At 41.6% G+C, this 24,016-nt stretch overlaps 2 protein-coding genes across 2 annotated transcripts in view; both read right to left on the reverse strand.

Moving 5' to 3' along the window:
- The window catches only part of LOC118556459 (TNF receptor-associated factor 2-like), a 37,964-nt gene extending 14,920 nt beyond the window's left edge, over positions 1-23,044 (reverse strand). Inside the window, 1 exon segment of the mRNA XM_036140478.1 lies at positions 22,973-23,044. The gene's annotated coding sequence lies outside the window, so the exon portion shown is untranslated.
- LOC105915564 (TNF receptor-associated factor 2) lies at positions 7,428-23,076 on the reverse strand. Its single transcript, XM_036140477.1, has 11 exons — positions 22,973-23,076; positions 19,712-19,921; positions 17,653-17,731; positions 17,293-17,391; positions 15,534-15,695; positions 15,353-15,427; positions 14,128-14,202; positions 11,962-12,534; positions 11,015-11,192; positions 10,681-10,829; positions 7,428-9,315 (listed from the first exon to the last, which is right to left on the reverse strand). The coding sequence occupies exons 2-11, from the start codon at positions 19,897-19,899 to the stop codon at positions 9,097-9,099; spliced, it is 1,797 nt and encodes a 598-aa protein (XP_035996370.1). The 5' UTR covers positions 19,900-19,921; positions 22,973-23,076; the 3' UTR covers positions 7,428-9,096.
- Between the last annotated feature and the right edge of the window lie 940 nt (positions 23,077-24,016).

Raw genomic sequence — 24,016 nt, forward strand, 5'->3', positions numbered from 1 at the left:
GGCAGCACATCCTCCCCAACCCGAGAAGGCACTCTACCCTTTTCCGGTTCAAGACCATGGTCTCGGATTTTTGGAGGCACTGATCTTCATCCCGGCCGCTTCGCACTCGGCTGCGAACCGCTCCAGTGAGAGCTGTAGATCACGCCCTGATGAAGCCATAGGGACCACGTCATCCGCGAATAGCAGAGACGCAATCCTAAGGCCACCAAAACGGATCCCCTCAACACCTTGGCTGCGCCTAGAAATTCTGTCCATAAAAGTTATGAACAGAATCGGTGACAAAGGGCAGCCTTGGCGGAGTCCAACTCTCAATTTGATTTCAGTTGCATTGATTTGAAATAATTGGACTGATGTAGATTCCAATCGGATATAAACTGACCTCCTTGTCTTGTGAAGGGCCTTAAGTGGATATGAAGTTTTAGACGATCAAAAATCAGATTTTCCGCACAAAGATTTGCCACACATTTGACTCTGACTAGGATTTCATCATGACATTAATTGGGCTAAACATAAACACTCTCTAAAGTGACTGATCTTGTCCAGGTAAAGTTAATTCATGGTTATTCAGTTTAGTGTTGGACTCTGAATGCAAACTTCTCTTTTCTGCTTATCTGGCACATCTCAATAACCTTGAAGAAACACTCTGACTCCAGCTGGGGAAAGCCCTATCACTTGTTAATCCATCGATCGATCTGTACTTTCTGCGACTTGGCAGGCTTTCCAGAAAATCCTCCCTGTTAGGGTTTGTGAGCGCCGTACTGACTGATGCTGGGCTAATACTCAGACAAAGAGGGTCAGAAAAGAGGGATGGACTGACCGACAGACCAGAAACGACAAGAAAGCTCAATCAGATTTATCAAGCCTGACCCACTTGGTTACGGTCTGATGGCTATTTGTTCCCTGCAACGTTTTTGTCTGATGAAGAGGATGCTTATAGTTGTCCATAATGTTTCTTAATTTTATGAAGATGCAGAGCTACTCTAACATGCAGCCGCCTTGCGCAGTGCTGTTCTAGAATCATGAAATTATCATGAAATTCTTATATTAGGATTATGAAATTATTATGCAAATTTCAGCTAGCTTTGTTGTTTTGCCTCACTCCGCCTGCGGTAGACACCAGAACCCCAGTTCATCCAGAAAAAATTACTTTTTGTACTGTTGTTCAATCCTGTACACCAAGGTTGCGGGGACCTGACTTCTACATGTGTGGACCACTCAGATGAAGGATTATGCAATATCTGTTGACAGCTCACCTCTTTTGCCTGGGCTTTGACTGGGTAGAGCATAAGACACTAAATGTATATACAAGTCTGCATTTCTTTTCTTCTGGCTTTTATTTTATGTCAAGGCTGCATAATGGTTACAGTTGCGCTGTTGCCTTGCAGCAAGAAGGCCCTTGGTTCAAATCTCAGCCTATATCTTTGTGCATGGAGCTTGCATGTTCAGGCCTAGGTACTCTTGCTCCCTCCTACAGACCAAAACATGACTATTAGGTTCATTAGTTTCCTAATTAACCTGTCCATGGTGTACAATGACTGCTGGAGAGAGGGACCGCACCCTGCAACCCTGCATGAATAAATGGTTATAGATAATGGATGGATGGAGTTTATGTAAATTTAACCGACAACATTGTTCTGTCTTGTGTAGTATTGCTTGTTTGATGAGATTGTGGAACACTTTTGTTTTGAATGAGATATATAAATTTGACATCCACCTTTATGGAAACAAAATAAATTCTGAAGTCAGAATCTTATCATTTAGTGCAGAACTAACTAGAACAAAGGTACCATGTATTAAGTATCAGGAGGAAAAAAAAAAACAATTAATCTAGTGATTTTTTATAGTACTTAGCTATTTATGTTCACACACATTTAAAGCGTGCATTGAGACTGTGTCTGACTTGACCTTCAAAACAGCATCAGGCAACGGAAAGAAAAGTCTTTTTAAATAAAAAGGGCTCATTTGAGCTGACTTGCCAGACCACATCCTGTGAATGTAACCACTGCTTAGTTAGTTCTCTTCCTTCCCTTTATGACTCAGAGAGCTGATCAACCCTTTCAAGTATCAAAGTAAATGTAAAGACTGTTTTTTGTTCCAAAAGGTGAAATATACTGTTTCTCATGCACCAAAAATAATGAGGATACAATATCCTTCAACAAAAGCTTTTACACATGTTGTTTAAAATGTCACCTTGTCCTGCTGTAGACATTCTTGTAGTTTAGTCCCAGTTCTTAAAGTCCTAGTTTATCCTAGAAACCACACATTATCTATTATGTTTCATCCTTTTATACATCAGCAATGCCTATTGAAAGTGTTCTGCACAGACACAAAGAACAGACACACTAGCTCGCAAAGATACACTCCTCGCATGTTTTGTAAATATTTTATTAAGTCTTCCTTAGAAATCATTGAAGATATGACACGTTTATAGAGTAGTAGTCAGCCTTTAGCTTGTATAACAATGTGAATTTACTGTGCCCTTAAAATATCTCAACATGCTGTCTAAACTGCCGACAGCTAAAATGAGTACACCCATAATGCCGGGCATACACTGCACGGTATTTTCAATCGTGGTACTCATATACAGCTCAAACTGTACGACAAAACCTCAGGGTTTAAAAGTTCACTGCTCACAATATCTGTTCTTACACTGTGTGGCCAGACGCTCTGATGTGACCTGACTGCTCACACAGTGAGTTCAAAAACTACACATCGGACTCAGCCCCGTAGAGAGATGGCGCTACTCGGACTCGTCTACACGGAAGCCAAATGTCAACAATAGAAGAAGAAAAAGGCAGAAGTGTCAATGCTTATTGTTATATATGAGGCTCACTAGAATGAAATGGCAATTCTACGAGTTGCTCCTCCGTAGTTTGAATCCATGTCACACGTACCGCCGTCATGCTTCTCTCCACTCTCATGTTTTCGTCTGAGAAGACAAAGAAGAATCGACTTGTTTGCGCAATGTCGGGGAAAATCGGCTCGTACATGGTCGTAACTCCGCTTCAACAGCAGGACGCGGTCACGATCACTCCGGATCACTCACGAGGGCCGACTTAATTTCAAACATGTTTGATTTTCAACCGACCATCCGATTCCTGATCGGGAGGTGGTCGTGAGAGGCGAATCGCCCCTCGTTACCTCCTGTATACTACACGACGCACGATCAAGCTGAAACTCAGCCCGATCCAAAAAAATCTCGCATGACTGAAAAATCGGCCCAAAAAGGGCAAAAACTCGTACAGTGTATGCCCAGATTAAGTGAAAATGTCCTAACGGTGTCCAAATAACCATTTCTCATTAGTTTTATAGGGTCTCAGGTGTGAAAGGGGAGCAGCTGAGGGAAATTATGGTGTCATCGTTCCCAAACTCTCTCACATTGGTTGCTGGAAGTTCAACACGACACCTCATGGCAAAGAACTCTGAGGATCTGAATGAAGATGTTTAGCTCTACATAAAGATGAACCCCGGCTATAAGAAGACTGAGCTGCAGCACGGTGGCCAAGACCATACAGTGGTTCAACTGGACCGGTTCAACTCAGAGCAGGTCTCACCGTGGCGGACCAGAGAAGCAGAGGACACGTGCTCAGCGTAAAATCCAGAAGTTGTCTTTTAAAAATATATGAGTGTTGCTAGCATTGCTACAGAGGTTGAAGGGGTGGGGGGGTTGTCAGCCTGTCAGTGTTCAGACTATACACCACACAGTGAATCAAACTGGACTGCATGGCTGTGGCTGAAGGAAGCCTGCTAACAGGTTGCTGAAGTCAGGCAGACGAAGGACATGGATCCTACTAAGCATCTTTGGGGCCTCCTTAACCAGCAGGTGGAGGAGAGCAATTTCTCTAACATCCAGAAGCTCCTTGATGTCATCAGGGAACAGAAGAGGACTCCAGTGGCAACCTGTAAAGCTGTAGTGAACTCCAGGTCCATGAGAGTTAAGGTAGGGTTGGAAAATGATGGTGGCCACATAAAATATTGACACAAATGGGACATTTTCACTAAGGGGTGTACTTCATGACTGAGTTGGGTTAGTTTTAGGGGACACTCTGTACTCTGACAACGTTACATTGTATCATAGTGACATATCTGCACCGTTGTTCCATGAAAGACAAAAATGTGAGGGTTTGAATCACTTTTGTTTCTGTACAAATTCATTGATGGACAAATAGTGCCCTCTAGTGAACAGAAAAAACAGTCTTATATACTAAAAGTAAGTCAAATAGGCACACAAAACTAAAAGTGCATTTTACAGTTTTGTATTTGTGGATGAACACCAACGGATTCATTGTTCTTATTATAATTATTTTTACTGATAGTTGATGACCCAATTCATAATATAATGGGACTGCAGAGTGTGTCGTTTTCTCTTGACTGCTATCTACTGTACGTTCAACTTTTTTGTTGGCTTTGTAATCTGCAATCTGTGTGATATGTGCTGCTGAAACCCCTAAATCATTTTCCATCCAAACAGACAATTTAAGACAAGTAATATGATGAATGTGTTCAACAGGCAGCAGAAAATATAAAAAATGGGAGGGTTAACTGTACTCACTGTACTTATTGTTGTTTATGCGTTGGATGATTTGCCTGAATTAAAATGGGGCCACATCAAGCTGAACACAAGCTAATTTTAGTGTACAACATTGAAAGTATTCTGGTAATTCAGTTGCCCTTATATTTAGCAACTGAAGACTGCTCAAGGCACTTTACCTGAAAACACTTCAGACAGACTCATTTAAATTTATCTCTAACATGATCTTGGTCTTGTTTCATTCAAATACTTATAAAAACTAAGTAGTTCAATGCAAAAAGAGTCTTGCCAGCAAAAAAGGTCAGAATAAATTAATTAGACTATGGCCCTTGACACTAACTTTATTGCTTAAAGGCAAGTTATTAAATCACACATTAAGGAAACACATCTGGAGAGAGATTGTTTTGATGCTTTTCCAGCTCCTTAATTCTACAAAATAACAGCATTTAGTAAAACTTAGACATTAGTTTTGAGGATTTGTGTTCACTCTTCTGGAGTAAGATTGAAACCTTTCCCTGTTTTTTCCTCAGTCAGCCCAGGTAAGTCACACTCCAAATAAGGAGAAAAAAAAACATTTCTTTTCACTCTGTTGTTTGTAATTGTGAAAAAAATGTCGGTGCTGTGATACTTCCAGTGGGTCAGGATGCTCTGGATAATGCACCTGATGGTTGTATCAGTATTGAAAAGACAAAGGTTGTTGCTTTTATGCCACATCGCCTGATTTCCCTCTTACTGTTCTTACATTTGACTTATTAACTAGTTCAATCTGGAAAGACTCACACAGACAAAAAAAAGAGGCAATTCGAGAGCTTTATTGACATAAATTAGTAAAGTTCTTTGTTGCTCGGACACCGGCAGAAGACGTGAACGCTGCGAACGTCTATGAGCTTGGATGTTCATTTTAGGATTAGCATTAGTGAAGTCTTACCCCCAGGGTCCAGACACTGGTGGTAGAGGCCATAGGGGAGAAGTAGTCAGGTGAAGCATGAGAGCATGAAGGAGGAGATGGGGTGAAGGAGGGTCGAAGCCCAGCTGTGGAGCAGGAGGATCCATGAGTGAGGCACCTTAGATGGAAGGATGAAGTCCGGATGAGATTGGCTGGTGCACAGACGATTGATGAGGCAATCAGTGGAGAAGGTGCGCTGTGGTGGTGGTGGGGGGTGGCTAAGTCTTCCAGTTTGAACTTTCCTTTAAACTTCATTTCAGCTAGAACTACTGTCAGACTGTCTGTTTGACAATCATTCTTGGTAGTAACGCTAGATGATGTTGATTTGCAGATCCCCATATGATATATAGCTGGTACGTAAAAGTAAAATGTGCTCATTTCTGTCCACCCAGCTTCTCTTCATGAATTGCTTCCATTTGTTTTTCGTTGTGGAAACTTTGATTGGTTCTCAACATATGGTTCATGCTTCTTTCTGAATCAATGCAGAATAGAAGTTAACCCACCAAAGGGCAAAAATGGGAATTTAACAGAAACTAATCTCAATACTTACACTTGGAGCTCATTATCCCTGGTTAGCAATGCTCTGCTCTGGAGACTAATACCTACAATAATGTCCCTGCTAGTCACGTACACGGAGATAGCTGCACGCTAGATATTTGCAAGGTTAAATTTAATGTAAAATGACTAAACCAACAGAAAAACTATCTTGGCTCTTTTGTTATGTTGAGGGTGAATACATGAGTTTTAATGGGTTTCAATTCCTGTTTGGCCAAATTGCAGAACAATGAAATTTATTTATTTTTGAATAAATCACAACATACTGCTTTTTAGAGCTTATTTTATACCTTTTTCCCCCCATCTCTCTCTGTGGTCCACTCAAAAGTTGGAAACTGCAAATAGATCTTGACTTCTATAATTGCTGGCAAATAAATTTCTGAATGAAAGACACTTTAAGCACTAAGGCAGCAAAAACCAACAACCTTTATTACAAACTGCAAGAGCTGTTTTAGCATGATACATCAATCATCAACATCCATATATATATATAAATATATATATATATATATATATATATATATATATATATATATATATGGCTCTGATTTCAAGGTACATAACCAAACAGATATATATACCCTGCTTAGACGAATGACCCAAAGTGCACAAATAAAGTTGGTTCGGGTTAGCTGCGTCACCTGACAGAACAACCAGTTTCAAAATACTAAAAAAACTGCAGGTTTAAAGCTTACATTCACAAAATTCTGCAATGTGAAGACCAATTCATGGGTTTGACAGAATCATTTCTAGTAGGAATGACCACATGCATTATTTAAAAAAAGCCTCATGCTTGCCAACACCCATACGCATAAAATTCAAAACTTAAATAGAAACATATTTGGCACCATATTTTAGCATAGAACATAAAATTCATCTTGCAGTATAACACTGTTAGCATATAGAGGTAATAGATTTTGGCACGGTACAAGCACACTCAAGGTTTAAAAAGTGAATATAAATCTGACTTATTACATCCTTAAGACATCATTAAAAAAGTTCTAAAGTTCTGAACAAAAGCTCACTCAGTGTATAGTCTAACAATTTCAAACAGGTAAATGGTTCTCCTAGCTAGCTAGGTGCTAGCTAGCTAGTTTCACAAACAACACGTTTTTAAAGAGTCTTGTAATGATGGAGTTGTGTGTTTTATGGTTAGAAAAGCACCACATTTCCTTGGAGAGTTCAAAACTGGCTGCGACTCATCAGCGCCATAATGACTAATGTAAACAAATGACAACAAAAAGTGTGACCTGTTTAAACCCTTTGAACTAAGATGGCTAAGGGATGTGGTCATATATTGCACTCTACAAGTCCTCACTGCACAAAAAAGGTTGTCCTGGCCTGTTCAAACCATCAAACAAAAAGTTGCTCTATAGATATAGAATTATTAAGGTATTCAGTAATATTATGTTTATTATAACATCTCGCGTATATTACCATCAATATATAGATTATTTCAACATTATGATATAAAAAAGATACATATTTATACATTGCTATGAATATAGGCCTCTGTCGGTGCTGAGCAGTGCCGGATATAACATAATAACTATTCTATGTTTACATATTGTCATCCAAACAAATACAAATAAAGGCTTCCGCGCTCGGCTCACGGAGTAAACCAGCTCGAAATTCCATAGCAAAAATGAATTGAAGCCTCCCATGCACAGAGAGGTTTCAATACAGGTCAAAACTGGTTTCCAAACAGGCCGACATGAACCTTACCACCTCAGCATGTGAGACACACAACAACAGCGACCTCTATTGGAGGCGAATTGAAAAAAGGATGGCAAAGCAGGTATAATGTTGAATGTGTGTTACTGCAAAAAGGGGGAAAGCCCTGTTAAGATTTATCAGCATTAAAGATCAATCAGTAATAAATATTGTCAGAAAAGGTCTGAGACCTACAACAATGCTTTACAACTTCTTGCAGCTTATTTGCACTGACACATATAAGTTTCACATCAGTATTCTGTCTCAGAGCAGCAGAAACACGTACAGTATGCACTGAAAACTATGAGTACGGACAAACATTTCCTTAACTTCTGTGAATCTGTGTTCACCTCAGTCTGTGGTGGGGCACAGTACTATGTGTTGAGTTGTGAGCGAGTGAGCAAATCCTGCAGGAGAACTCCATGCAAGTGTTATGCCTCAGGCTTGACTGGCAAGCTGCCCTGACTCCTTGGTAACTCCGCTGTATCTTCCACAGATGTACCAAACCACCGATCAGAACCACCGAACCCTAAACAGCAACAAACACGCAACTCTACATTAAACAGCCTGGCTCCAAAGACATGCAGGCAATGTCCACCATCACGGATAGCTAAATCACCGACAGGTTTGATAACTAACGTTCGTGAAGCTGGGTTGAGAAAAAGAGTTGTTAGTTAAAAAAAAAAATCTCCAGCAGCATGCACTTTGCTAAGAAAACCAAAAGGCAAAGAAGCCGGTTATCTTATTCGTAACGTAACTCCACGTTTGTCTATGCAAATTCACTCAACACAAAGAAGCTCACAATATCCATGATGACCTCCAAGAGGAAGGAAAAACCGCATCGAGCTCTAACCTCTATAGCAAGCCAGCTTTCTCGGAATAACCACACAAACTATTACGAATCTACAATCCTGTTCTAAGACAATCTGCACAAGCTGAAAGCCCACAAGTTCAGAAGTTTAAAAGTTATTCCTTCTCCTGGCCCCGTTGCAACAAACCTCTCATTGCTAACAGCATGATAACAACGCCACACTGCTGCTCAACTAGGTATCCTAAAAAAAGGATGTTTACCCCACTGGGGAAGATGTTAAAAGAAAAACAAATTGCACCCTCGAAATGTACATCGATGATGGTGGCTCTCACACAGATACCACCAGTTATGACAAAGCCAGCACCATCTGGACTGAACAGCCACGTGCAGCATACAGCCTCAAGCACGTCCTTCTCCTGCGAGTGGCAGGGGACCGTACGATGCTCCGAACAGAGCCCTAACAGGACCACGACTGACCAAAAAACGAAGCCTTGAATGGTCAGGGAGCTGCCTGGTTGCCAAACTGTAACATGGACATGCCTAGAGGCCAGTGAGGTCCACAATGGCTTTGATGAAGATGGTGTCGTCGCGGATGTATGAGTTCTTGCCATCTAGCTTGGAGAGTGGGCAGAAGAGCGGACAGCCGCTGGCAATGTTCATCTCGCTCACAGGTCTTTGAAAGGACGAGGACGTGACATCAGGTCGAAATGCGTCGATGATGTGCTCCCTGTTGCTCTGGTCCAGTAGCATCAGCGTTACCTGGGGTTAGAATTTGTGAGAGATCCACTTTAAACGTCAACTCAATATCAGTATCCAAGGCTTGCTGTCACACTGACTCCTATCTTGCCATGAACGCCGGCCTACTAAAAAAAATCCTTAGGCAGGTCTAAACCTAGGGAAACGATGGGAACTTTGTAGAAGTTCTGTCGCATCTTTCAAGCACTTGCGTTGTTTTGATGTGCTCCTGTTCTGAATAATGTGTGTGTGTTGGGATCAACGGTGTGGACAAGTCAGGATGGGATATTTAACTTTTTCCGAGAGGTGTCCGTCTTGTTTTTGTGTGGCTACAGACCTCCTGAATTTCTGGAAATAAAAGTTCAGTTCTCTATGAGTGACCACAAATGGCCAGATAATTTTCAGCTGAGTTAATTAGACAGTAGGGCAAGATGTCAGCGTCACTTTCAGCTTAAAGGCAGACCAGTTCATGCAATCTTCAACAGTGTAGCACAAGATTGAGCACTGTATTATCAGTGTTGCAATATTTGAGTCACAGATAAGTTGATTCTGTGGGTTTGGCAGAAAAATGGTGTGAGAACTGCAGATTCCTCTTTAGAACTCATTAATTGGATTTATGTAATGTAATCAGGGATTTAGGGCATTACGGCTTTCGCCAAAGGCTTTTTGGGGTATACAAAATTTAGATTTTTGTGTAGTTGAACTAAATATTATCCAATACTCAAGTGCATATGCATAGAAAAGAGAGTCCAAGAAAGTTTTTTTCTAGTTAGTTTGGTAAGATACAGTGCATTCTACGCTTATTAGCACTCCTGGCAAAAATGAGAAAAAGGCCTTGAATAAATTTTCAAGTTTTACTGCAGCAGCATAATCAAAAACTAAAAATACTAACAAAAGTCCAACCTACGGTAGTAAAAACAAAAGTATTTTAAAAAATAATAATTTTCAAGTAGAACCATGTAACTTTTAGCCACTATAGGGCGCTAGACCTGTAACTTCCAGGTTTAGCACCCCTGAAGGCCACTAGCAGTACTGCACTGTCGCCAAATGAAACAGCCTCCCTCCATGCTTTGGATCTGATACCAGAACGCATTGGACCAGCAGACTGAGAAGTCATCAAGGTACTTGTAAAGGGAAGTCACATTCACCCCTCTAGATTAAATCTTACATCAGAGAACCAAAAATATGTCTATTCAGGTAAGTGTCATATCGGTTTTGTTTTATTGTCATGAACAGTGAGGAGGACTGTAAGCGAAGTTAAAAAAAAATCTCCAAAGCCAAGTGTGACCTTGTTGGATCACTAAGTCTCCATAACAACCATAAGTCAACATGAACTGAATGCATTTAAAACACATTTGCACTATAAAGATGGCTGGTTATGTGTTTTACCTTCTGGTTGAATGGCCATTTGAGCAGCGCGTCACTCAGTCCTCTCATCACCACAAAGAACAGGGACAGGTGGCTGCCACGCCCCGTCCCATCTCCATTCAGATAGATCCGCAGGCACATCTTATAGCCGTACTTGCTAGTATAGAAAGCTGTCAAAAGAAAAGGTACGTTCAGCAGGAGGTCTTCGAGGGAACTGGTTTTCTGACCCAAAGTTGCTGTTCAGAAAATATGAATTTCTACTTTAGGCTTCTAACTCAAGGTTGGATTTATTTATTTTTTTAGAACAAAAGGGTGCATTTTGCAACAGAACAAAGCAAAAAAATATATATATTACCTGGTGAGAACATGGCCGGAGCCCGGCCTGCAATGGCATCTTGTCGTTTTTTGGCAAAGTCGGAGATCCTCCAAATGAAGATGCCGTCAAAGGTGGTGGCAGACATTTCCCTCAGTCGGCCCTCCATCTCAACCACCGTGAGGTCCTTCAGCCCCACGGTCCTCTCCAGCTGTCGTACCTGGCAAAAGTAAGACAACCATACCCAAAATTTCAATGTAAATGTTTAAATCAGTTGCAAACATAATGGCTACAGCAGCGGCCAGCAGGGTGTCTGTAGCAGGGCAGCTCCCCACCGTTTGTACAAACAGCAACCTGGTGAATACCTTTGAACTAAATCCAGCTGAAAGATTTTTAAATCTTATTAAATAAAAATAATAATAATATCAGTAATAAAATAGGAGCTTGATACATCAGCATGTAGCTGACACAGAACAAAACTGCTAAAGATTGAGGATCAAACTCCTTATCTTCCCAAGCTCTTCACTATCAGGTCCTAACCCCAGGTCGATCGTGGCAGATAGAGGCTTCTGCCTGTTAAAGCGGAGTTTTCCTCTCCACTGTCGCTACATGCATGCTCGGTATGAGGGATTGCTGCAATGCAAGTAACTGTCCACTGTGGCAGCATGCTCATCCAGGAGGAGTGAAAGCTGAAAGTAAATGACTTGATGCAATTTGCTTGGTTTCCTCAGATGGAAAACTTTTTAACTAATCTCTCTGGATGATTTGATGGAACTGACTTTGCAAAGTGCCTTGAGATGACGTGCTGTGAATTGGTGCTTTATAAATAGAACTGAATTAAACAATAGAATAGAATTCCCTGTCTTAGCGCTGCAAATAGGGTCAGGGAACTTTAACAGGAACAATTCATCATTGGGGCGACATCGCTCCCACGAGAGAGAGCCATCTTCTGAGGAAACTAAAACACCCCAACAAGTGTGACGTCGTACCTTATTACTAAGAGCCTCAATCTTGTCTTGGTCCAGTTTGTGCTGCCGGTTGCTGGCCTCCATGGTTGTGGCGAACCGCTCCACCTCCCTGTTAAGAACGCACACCACATTTTCAAACGTCCCCGATTTGACCTCGAGTTCTGTGCATCTGCGGCCAAGCTCGGCCACCTTGGTCTTCTCGCTGTGGAGCTGCAGCTCCAGCGCTGCGCCCACTGAGCTGGGCAGCGGTGTGAATGAGGTAGACACAGAGAGAGTTGGAGGGAGCGTGGGAGGTGGAGGGAGCGGAGCTGATGCGGGTGGGCCAGGAGGGCCAGCGCTGGAGGAGGAGGAGGAGGAGGAGGCGGCAGCTCCCTGCACGGGAGGCCCAGAGGAGGTGGTGCTGAGCTGGGAGACTCTGGCCTCGAGTTCCCTGAGGGATTGTTGGAGTTCTAATAGTTTGTGTCCGGCTATTTCCAGTCCCTGGGGCTGCAGGCCCTCCATGCTTACTTTCATACCCATAATGTAGTGCAGGAGCAGGTTAAGGTGCTCGTAGGCGTAAGCGCGTTCGTGATCATGAATCTTCTCTTTCTCCACCTCAAAAAAAAAAATAAAAAAAATATATATATAAAAAAGGAGACAAAAGTTAAACAAGAAACAAACATGAGATTTCTGTCAATAATCAGTCTGTGTTGTCCAAACAAAAGAGGACAACATTTAGAGCCTGAGCTCCTCGGCTGTGGAACCAACTGAGATAAACAGCAACTGCGGGCTCCTTCATGTCAGTGCTGAAAACACTATTGCAGATCCAGATGAAGGTCAAAGACCGTTCTATTAGTAAGTTTTCATAATGTCTTAAATTTGGTTTTCTTTAACGTGTTCTTTTATCTTCCTGTAAAGCACAATGAATGACCATGAATATGAATAGAGCTATACAAACAAGCTTGCCTTACCATTAAGAGGTAAAGAAATTTTATGTATTTTATGCTAAATGTGTGGGCAAAAATCCTGCAGTGAAAAGCAATGAACACAAAATTAAAACGGTGTCTTTTCACAATAGTTTGCAGCGTTTGTTCAGTAGCTCAAGCTCAATCAGACTGGATGGAGAACATCTTTAAACCTACTTGCCACAGGTCCATCAAACAAATCAAATTTGCTTTTGCTTTCACCTAAACCATCCACTGTAGCTCTGATCGTACGTTTAGGGTTATTGTGCATCTTCCTGCTGGAAGATGACCCTCCGCCTAAGTCTAAAGACTTTTTTAGTCACTCACAGGTCTTGAATCAGAGAAGCAGGACAGCTTCCACATCTCCATCCCTCTTTCATCTACTCTGATCAACTTCCCAGCCTCTGGTGAAGAAAAGCATCCCCACGCTGTGTTTCCCACGCTCAGGGGGATTTATTTCTGTGCCACTTATAGCTTATTTCTAGACAAATAAGTTCAATCATGGCCTGATCTGACCAAAGCACAATTTTGAACTTATTTGCTGAGTTCCCAACATGACTTGTGGGAAACTGCAAATAATGGCTTTCTACTTGTCACGTTTGCCAAAAAGGTGTAGTGCACAAAGGTTGTTCTGTTGATAAATTCTCCCTCCTAAGCTGTGGATTTCTGCAGCTCATCTATGAAGTAACAATTACCAAGGCCACCTTGGCTGATTCTCTGATTATTGCTTTCCTTTTGTCATTTTAGGTGGTCGGCCATATAAACTCCGTAAGATGTACAGAGGTTAGGATTTTGTTCAAACTTCTCCCCTTACCAGGGCAACCTTACCCCTGACCAGTCGGCTGTTTTCCTCTGTATTCCTTATGCTGTTTGTTAACTAATGTTCTCAAACAAACTTCTGAGGCCTTCACAGAACAGCTGGGTTTACACTGACATCAAATTACACACAGGCGGACTTTATTCACTTATTAGATTACTAAAAAAGGTAATTGGTTGCAGAGGAATTTTATTAAAGTGAATCAGAGTAAAGGAAGCCGAACGCCACCTTTCAGAAATGATTTGACAAATAAGATCACTGGCATTTATCTTCAACTTCACAATGATGTCTGTATCGTATAAAACCGCAACCAAATACAATGTAGTGTGTGGTTGTAACATAGTAAAACTGGAAGTGCAAACAGATGCACAAATACACACTCTCAACATTAAACTCAAAGGCGTAATCAATTTCCAGGTTACTTACAGACATGTCACATCCAACGACATGAAACCGACAGGGCGTTCGGAATTTGCTGCAGAGTTTAATATGGTCCACATACTAAAATGAAAGAGAAAGACAAATAGGTTTTATCTTCTGAAAGCCAAATGACTCAGAGTCAAAACGATTAAGATATGCACCAACATATAAGACAACTAACAATAACTAAACAGCATATTCTTGTACATTACTGTGAATTTTACAAAAAAAAGCATATAAAAAAATAAAAGTATTTAACTTTATTGTCTCATTGTCTTTTTCTAACTTTCGTATGCAATGTTTTTTGACAATGTTTCAAAAGAATGAATTCCACCTTTGACAGACTCAATTTTCCAGAGTTTTTAGTTGTTTTTCATCCAGATAACAAAATATGAATACAAAATGTAATATAAATGAACGGTTGATCATTACACAGATGGATGGATGGATGGACGGATGGACGGATGGACAGGCGAATGGACGGATGGAAAAATGGACGGATAGATGGACAGGCGGATGGATGGATGGAAGGATGGACGGATAGATGGACAGGCGGATGGATGGATGGATGGATGGATGGCTGGATGGACGGATGGATGGACAGGCGGATGGATGGATGGATGGATGGCTGGATGGACGGATGGATGGACAGGCAGATGGATGGATGGACAGGCGGATGGATGGATGGACGGATGGACGGATGGATGGACAGGCAGATGGATGGATGGACGGATGGATGGACAGGCAGATGGATGGATGGATGGATGGACGGACGGATGGATGGATGGATGGATGGATGGATGGATGGATGGATGGATGGACGGACGGACGGATGGATGGATGGATGGATGGATGGATGGATGGATAGATGGATGGACAGGCGGATGGATGGATGGATGGATGGATGGATGGACGGACGGATGGATGGATGGATGGATGGATGGATGGACGGATGGATGGATGGACGGACGGATGGATGGATGGACGGATGGATGGATGGATGGATGAATGGATGGATGGATGGATGGATGGATGGATGGATGGATGGATGGATGGATGGATGGATGGATGGATGGATGGATGAATGAACACTTTAGATAATACTACAGACTTATCTAAACCTAAAACGTGCTTCATCTGTGCGGACCTTTAATATTGCACACATTCTTGTTCCAGTGACCTGCTTCCACGATGAACACTTAAAGACTGATTTGTATTTTACAAAAAGTACCTTCTCTCTGGGTATTTTCTTCTTGGCGCAGCCTTCACAGATCATTGGATACTTGGGGCAGATCTCATCGTGTGCCTAAAAGAAGCCGTAAATGTTTTAATGCTGTTTTAGCTTGAGTGACAAACCAAGCTGGAAGCCACCCCCCCCACCCCACAGCCAAATGAAATAAATGATTTCTGACCTTAATGTTTTTGAAGTGAAACGGCTCCTTGCAGTACTTGCAGTTGAGCGTCCTCTCCGGGCACTCGCGCTCATTGTGGCGCTCCTGTTCGTTGAAGCGGATTCGTTCTTTGCAGGAGGGGCAGGGGATGATCATGAACTCGCACTTCCCCTCGTGATTCAGCTGTGGGAAGGGAAGAGGAGCTCACACTGAATCGAGGTGGCAGATCGGTAACACCCTCGGCTGTGCAAATACACGAAGGAATCGTGCAAACACTTCAGCTAATTTAAAGGTTTCCTTTCTGAGAAGTCCCCTAATCACTCTCCACAGTCCAAACAAACAGCAAGGTGTCGTTTAGCAAAAGACGAGGGCCCCACTGTAGCCTGAATGCATAAAAGGCATCAACATGGAAAATCCCCAAATACACTGCAATCTACAGTATAAACACAGGGTGTGCACTAAGAGATGCACATACCCTTTTCTGCTTAAAGCTGCTGGTGATCTAATGAGGATACAAGTTAGAATTTGCATTTAATTACATTGTTATTATATATTATAATTCTAACTTCCATACACACAGTTGAACTGACAGCCGTAAACACGAGAGCCTTCATCGCCATCTTCGTTGCCATTGGTTGTTAGTAGGCATCCGTTTTAGATTTAGTTTGATTGTTTTGAAAATCTATCAAAATGCAGGAAATCGTCTGAAGCTATTCCGAGGAGTCCCACACAGTGCAGTTCCTCTCGTCACCTACTATAGCCGCAAAGAGGGGTGTCTCCACAACACAATCCCTTTTGACAGGACAAGAAGCAGAAGTGATCGGTCAACTTTTTAGAGCTCGACTGATTCATTTTCTTGTACCGCCCTCTGATGGTAGCCTGAGTGAAGAGCCACGTCGGAGACATAAACAGCTGCATGTACAAATGCAAACCAGATACTTGTGTGTGATAAATGTCGCTTTCAGACAATAAATCAGATTAAACCTTTCATGTTTTAGGTCAGCTAGGATGAAAGATTTCCATTTGCTAAATGCCAGGATAATAAAACATGGATAGCTTTTCTTTGTTCAAAATAAGAAGATTGAGGAATAGCTCTCTCTCTCAGTATTTGGTAGAATTTCCTTTGAACTATAAGCCTTGGATCAAAACATTGGGTAATCCGTCCACAAGCCTCTCTAGCAATACTTTGCTAGAATTTAGGCCCAGTCGTCCTGACAAAGCTCTTGTGACTGACTCAGGTTTGCGGGACATCACTGAAAACTATGATGTCACCCAAGGAAGCAGCGTAATTCAGGTGTTGCCTTGAAGTACATGGTATGTACTAAACTTCAGAAGCTTAAAAACCCATGGCATAATCATCTGAGCCTTCCCTAATTGTTTATGGGCACAGAAAGCAGACTTTTTCATGAATCTAGAAAAGCTATATTTGCAGTTTCACTGATAGGCGACTGTATATTTTAAGATCTACATGTGCTTTTCATTCAAACATGTATATGTTTCATACCAAATGGTTCTGTATATCCTTTACATTACTACACCCCCGTATAGCTTCTATGTTTTTTTTCTAATAGTGTGATTTATTTTTTACTTATGTATCTGTGTGCCTCCAAGCATCTATAAGTTTGCTGCTGAAACACTGAAATGCCTCTACTGAGAAATGTTTCTAATCTATTCCGTTCTAGAGTAACTTCTCTTGCAAGACAATGCGTCTTTGCATTACTCCCTTTGGCTACAATTAAATTAAACAACCAATAGAAGAGCCATTATCAGATTAGCTCACCTCATACTCTTTAATGGTGCCTTTCCAAGTACAGTCTTCATTGATACAAACGGCAGATAAGCTTTCAACCTCTCTTCGAACGGCATTGTCAGGAAACGCCTGGAAAACATTGGAAATTAATAAAAAAAAAAAAAAAGACGGACAGGACAAAAATGTATTCAGATTTGAAACAATAACGCGAGGCTGCAGCTGCAATTTTTCTGAACGCTGCAGTGACGACGTCGGCTGAAATTCATTCACATTTTTACTCTCTGCTTTTTGTTAACACCATCAAACCAAATTCAAACCAACTTTAATGGCCACAGTCAGCTCCTCTTGAATACGCGGCTCAAAGTAATTTCAACATGCAGTGACACTCACACATCCTTGTTTCAAAACTGATGTAGGCTCCTCAAAAATATCTTCTTTAATACAAGCGTTGCATTTCTGGGGTCCATTGCTGCAAAGGATTACAAAAGCAGAAAATCAATGAATTGTATATTCTCATACACCACTTTAGCAGAGAAACACAGTGTGTTTTATTACAGTGCTGCCATCTGAAAATGACCAGTTAGATTAATAACAATCATAAGGCACGTTCAGAGTCGGCCCCAGGTATTCTAGGGACCAGATTCATTTGTAGATCTTTTTCTAGTTTTGCTTCACAGATTTCTTTAAAAAAAAAAAACATTTTCTAATAATCAGACCATTTCAGCAGTTTTCACGTTGTTTTATTAAGATGTCAAAGAAAGTGCTCAAGTGACTCCTATGTTGCATTCCATTTGCCTCCGAATTTGAAAATAGGAGCTGTGAATCGCATAAACCCGAGTGAACAGCATTCCAGTTAACACAGCCGGAGAAGTCGGGACTTCCAAAACAAAAACAAAAAAAAACAAAAGGTTAGGATTTCAGTGCAGCGACGGCCAGGAAAGTTGTTGTTTTGTCCGTAGTACGTCTTAAAAAGCTGCACTTTCCACATGCAAACACCTCTTTTAATTAGTTCGGTTTAGAGTTGCAGCCGCTGCATGCAACATTGATTTTAGACGCTTTCTTATAACTGTGTCTTGTAAAATAAGCAGGTTTTATCCCAGCTTACTGTTGTTGATGCTAGGCGCTGCCATGTTGGATCAGACAACCGGCCTGAAAAAAATTAAAGTCCGACTATAGCGGCCGTTACAGCTGATTTTTCCGATCGGAAGCTGAGATTTCCGAGTTCCGACTGTGAATGGAACGCAACAATATTGGGCTGAGTGGAGCAGCGATGTGCCTCCCCCACCTTTTACAGCACACTGTCAGTCAGGAGGATGAAAGAAGGCTTCTCTTCTCTGTATCTCAGTTTTTTCTATTTAACTATTTCCAGTTGCCAAATAAAGAGACAGTCATGTGGAAACTGATTGAGTCACTCTTCTTTGGGTTACGCTCTTTTACGGCTGGAAAGCTGCAGCTTGTCCTTCGCGCAGCTGACTGCAGGGTGCCTACCTGAGCCCCATTAACAGCAGTAAGTTAATCATTTTCAACACATTCAATTGTTCAATTACACTGAAATCTTAATATTTTTATGCTATTTATCATACTGTTGGATTCTCCCATCGTACTGTGCCTAATACTGACATTTGATATAACGGCACAATCCTAAAAGCATAAACTTGGAGTCTTATTTTGGCTTCAGGCTAAACATGGCCTGTCTAATCTGTCTGATTTGTACCACTGGGAAAGTTTATCAGTCTGAAATCCTCTTTGGAGAGGTGGTTCTATAAGGCTACAGAGTCGAAACATTATGTTTATGTTTGAAAGTAGCTTTCTAACGTAGCTTTCTTTCACCTTGAAGTGCTTTTAAAAAGAATAAGTGAGGCAGTGAAGAAGTGGCCCCATGACCGATTCTTACTCAAAATAAAGCCCGTGAGTCAGAAGCTCTTCAGATGCTAAAGACAGAAGAAATGTGAAAAGGGTACCATTCTATAAGATATACATGAAAAATGGAAAAGTTAGAAAAGGAAACCTGGAAATATTATCATTTGTTGCAGCCGTTCCTTCATTATGGATCATAGTCATAAAACAAACCCACGACTTAGCGCAGCGTCTCAATGAAATGCAGTTCCAGAATCAATTTTATTGCTTTCTCTTTCTGGTCTCCACCACCTCCTGGGGGAAATATCTGACTCTGAATTCACCAGTAATTTAGTCGGTGAGCTGTTTGGTGCCCTAGCTTATAGTTTTTGGGTTCCAAATAACGCCCTGAGATGAAATCAAAAGTTGTAATAGTTTTAGGTAAGTCTCTAAAAGTTCTGACAAATCTACCCTATGGTCATTTATGAATACAGAATAGCTGATTTTATTTATAAGACGCACACACTCCCTATAGTGAAAAAACAAAACAAAAAAAAAACAACAACAATCACATAGGCCCCATTTTTTTGGCCTTAGCCAATCAGATTCCGACCTCACAGTCCTGTTGAAGCAGTAGGAGCAGAAGCGATGTCCACACTGGGCTTGAAAGGGCCGTCTGAGGATATTGTGGCAGCAGTTGCACAGGTGCTTGTCCTCCAGCTTGTTGCCCAGGATCTTCTTGGGGAAGCCAGGTTTATTGCTCTCCATGGACGACGGAGGGGACGGTTCCTGTGTGGCCATGGCGTCTGTTTACACGTCACACCTGGAAAAGACGGCAAAGGTCAGGGCGCCACGGAGCACAAGATGGATCAAATAGAATTTTAAAAAAAGTTTAGTATGTTTGGGAATTCATTTTTTTGCTCTTTATAATAAGTAAAAGTGTAGGTGTACCTTCCTCTTTACTGAGGTACCTTGGTTGGTAGCCTAAAACTAATAATTTTAGTTGTGATTTATTTATTTATTTTTACATTTTCTGATATTTCAAAGAGTTCATGGTGGCGTACACTCTGACTGGATTCCCCAAGCCTTTGGAAGAGTAATTGGCCCACAGCATCACAGAACCTCCACCATACTTAAGGATGCTCATAGAGTGATTTTCCACCTCGCTGTGACCTGCAATGTTTGCTGCAGAAAAAAAAACTCTGTCGTGGCACCATGTGATCAAAGCAAATAAAATCCTGGGAAAGTTCAGGAAATTCCAGCAACACTAAAGGAATTCCAGTTTTTCCCAACAAGTACCGGCTTTGTTCTACATGTGACAGTGATCTCTTTTAATCTCTAGAAGGCCCGGACTACATGGTTTGGTTCCAAGAAAAGATTATTTTCTTACAGGGAAAACACCCAGGCCATACTTAAACCTCCTGACAGCCTGACAGACATTTTTCACGGTCAGCAGGAACAAAACTTGAAACTTTTTGGCCATAATAAGGGCATATTCGTACCAGGAAGGTCCCCGCACATCACCACTGTACGGCGGTGCCTGTCTTCAGATGGAACTAGACTTTCTCTCCCGGCGGATAAAGTTATCGATCGACCCCAAACAACAGTTAGTTTTGGTCCAAAACGTTCACGTGTCTGCTAGAAAGCTGAAGATGAAGAAAGAAAAAGGCTTTTCAGCTTAGCCCTGAGTCCAAGCACGCATCCAGATCCACGCAGGAACGAGGAAGATGTAGGATCTGCAACGGCCGAGGCAGACACCAGAACCACAACCTGTGGGATGTAGACGAGAGATGTCCTCACAAACTTTTGCAAGGCAGAGGGGACAAATATCACCAACTCAAGACGAGCGATTATGATCGATTGCTAGCAGAGAAGACAGAATGTTGAAATCCCATCACAAGGCGCTTCACCACATTGTTGTATGTGAAGAAAGTTTTGAAAAAAAAAAAAATCATCCTGATCACATTGTTCTAAACCACAGAAGCCCGACATTTTAACAGGGGAATGCAAACTTTTGAGAGCCTCTGTACTTGACATCTAGTGGTTGTTATGGATACCTGGTGACCCCGAGATGTCAGTCTTGGCTTCAGTTCTCCAACAGTGAGCACTGGAATTTATTTTCTTTCACCCACCGTGCTATCCTCCTCGCTGTCCATGGTGTCAGGACTAATATGGGTGGCGATGCAGCCCAGAGACCAGGAGCTAAAAGAATCGTCCTGTTCATCATCATGTCACATTTCTCCCGGGTACAGGGAAATAGGAAGTTGTGGTTTTTCTATTTGGAAGTTTATAGAACCTCTGCTCAAGCTAAAAAAAAAAAAGTCTTAATATTTAGCACTGCTATAAAAAGAAGAATTGAAACGCCAGCCAGGGGCCTGTCTGCGTGGAGCTTCTATGCTCTCCCTGTACATGCATGGGTTTTCTCAAGGTAGTCCAGGTTTTCTAAACAGTCTAAAAACATGGTTAGGTTAAATGGCCACTTTTCATGGCCCTTAGATGTGATTGGTCGGTTGTTATATTATCCTATGAAGCCCTGCCAATCTGACCAAGGTGTACCCCTCCTCTGGCCCACTGACTTCTGCAGATTGGCAGCCAATCCCTGCAAACAGGGTAGTTAAAGGTGGAATAGTTATTATCATTATTATTTTATTTTTTTTAAGTTTGAAGAATGAACTTGAGCTGGCAATAATCAATGTTGGTTATTGGTACAGTCTTCTGTTTGTATTATAAAAAGAAAAAAAGTATAATGTTGATAAAACATACAACAAAAAAACAAAAGCAGAACGATCCCATGTGTTGAGGCCATCTACAATAAAAATAAAATTGTCAAATTTATGTCTTTTAAAAGAAAAGAAATGTGGTTTTCTGTTTCAGTTGGTCACCTTAACACAATAATCTACAAACAAGTGCACTGGTTCGATTGCTGCTATTTATCCTGTACACAAACCAACACACACAAATAATAGCTATTTTTACTGTATTTGTCAACCTTGCTCTGCAGCACCCTCTGGTGTGGATGCCAGTTTTTTTTAATAGTTTTTAATACCAGTTGCTCATCAAGCAAAAAGGTCTGTATGATTTTAATATGGGACCGAACCAATGCATACATACTTCATCAGCTGAAAATATATTCAAAATTACAAATAGCATCTTTGCTTTTAGAAATATTGAGCTCATTTGTCCTGATCTTTTGTCACCATCCCAACGAGAATCCTTGTTTTCTTTCACTTTCCTTTTTTTATTCATTATAAGTGTGGCATAACAATAAATGCATCCACCCTGATGAATAAGGTTGCAATTCCTAAATGAGTGCCTTTTCTTCTTTAAGATACATACAAAAAGGTTCTAATGGTTACATTAGAGGTTCAGTAACAGGTTCTGTTACTACAGATGGTTTGAACAGGTTGGTTTACATTTATGGTCAGAAATGAGCTAAATATACTTCATATTCCCCTTAAAGCTGCAGCAGTATTGTAACAGGTCTTTCAGATGATCACTGAAATAAACATGTTTGGTATTTCTCTTCTAGGATGCCAGCTGAGAGGCCCACACCCTTTGTTTACATTTCCACTCAGCATCCATGGCTCCATCCACTTCCCCGGGAACAGACTGCTGGGGATCTCCCCTGTTCCTCCTCTCAGCCTGCCCAGAGACGGAGCAGCCAGGCTGCACATCCATTGTCTCTGTCCTGTTCTCTTCTTGCTTCTCCTTCCTTGTCGCTGTTGCTAAGCTATCAGCATCCTTTTGGTGAGTGGTACCCTCAGCACGCGGCCACGCCCCTTTGAAATGTGAAGCTCGCTGTCTGAAACAAACCGTTTAGTGGAAAAGCCTTTCCTTTGTACATGTTGTAGCCAGCAGCGGAGTTCGCACTTACCAGCGGTTTTAGTCTAAACTGTCATCCCGCGCGGAGGCTGTGAAATCCCCGTCCCCGCGTGCAGACTCACGCTCGTGCGCTGGGCCGATATTATATGTGGTGTCGCAGCCGGCTCGAGGGGGTTTCTTCAATGTTAGCCACATAATACAGATGTGGTCCCCAAACGCGATGGCTGTTATTGTCCAATATCGCCATTGCACTTTCAGACTGTGCGTTACGTCATGCGGTGGGCTGAACGCGGGTTGACAGGCAGACGAGCTGGGAATGCGGCCCGCTCATTGGCTGGCCGCAGAGGAGGCGGGCCCGCTAAGGCGGGGGAGTCTGTAAAACATCCACATCCCTGTCTTGGTTCAGAAGGCATCACACACGGTTCTAGTTTCAATAGCTCCGGTGTTTGCACATTCAGCCATTCTAATACACACTAATGCTTTGTTTGGGTTGTTTTAGTCTATATATACCTGTTATGTTCAGAATTATTCTTATTCCTAGCAGATTAATATTTGAAATTACTTTGATGCAAAAATTATGCCTGTTTCTGATAGGAAATGAGATGCTGCTTCCTCTCAAAAGCTGATCAAACAAAAGTTTGGACAAATACATTTCTGTTTTTAAAGTATTAAAAATGGCAAGTCAAGCGTATTTGCAACTTTCCCAGGATACAATGTATAAAAAAGTTTATTAATATTACAATAATTAACCCTTCTTATAATTGTGTATTTTCTATAATAATAATAATAATAATAATAATATATGTATATTTTTGTTTCATTGTCATTGCAACATACATTTTAATGATATTTGTGAATACTCAGCAGCCAAGTATGCTCCCTGGGCTCCGTTCAGCGGCAGCCCAGTGAGCATTCTGGGGCTGAGGGTCTTGCTCAGGGACCCAGAGTGGCAGTCTGTGGGAGTCGTACCAGGAATCCTGCAGCCTCTCTAGAATGTAAGCGGTAGGGGTGTAACATTACCTCAATCCTCATCAATATATCGATTAAATGATTAGCGATCCAATTACATTGATACTAAATGAAAATATTGATCCAT

This window comes from Fundulus heteroclitus, chromosome 8 (genome assembly GCF_011125445.2).
Source record: "Fundulus heteroclitus isolate FHET01 chromosome 8, MU-UCD_Fhet_4.1, whole genome shotgun sequence".
Classification (NCBI taxonomy): domain Eukaryota; kingdom Metazoa; phylum Chordata; class Actinopteri; order Cyprinodontiformes; family Fundulidae; genus Fundulus; species Fundulus heteroclitus.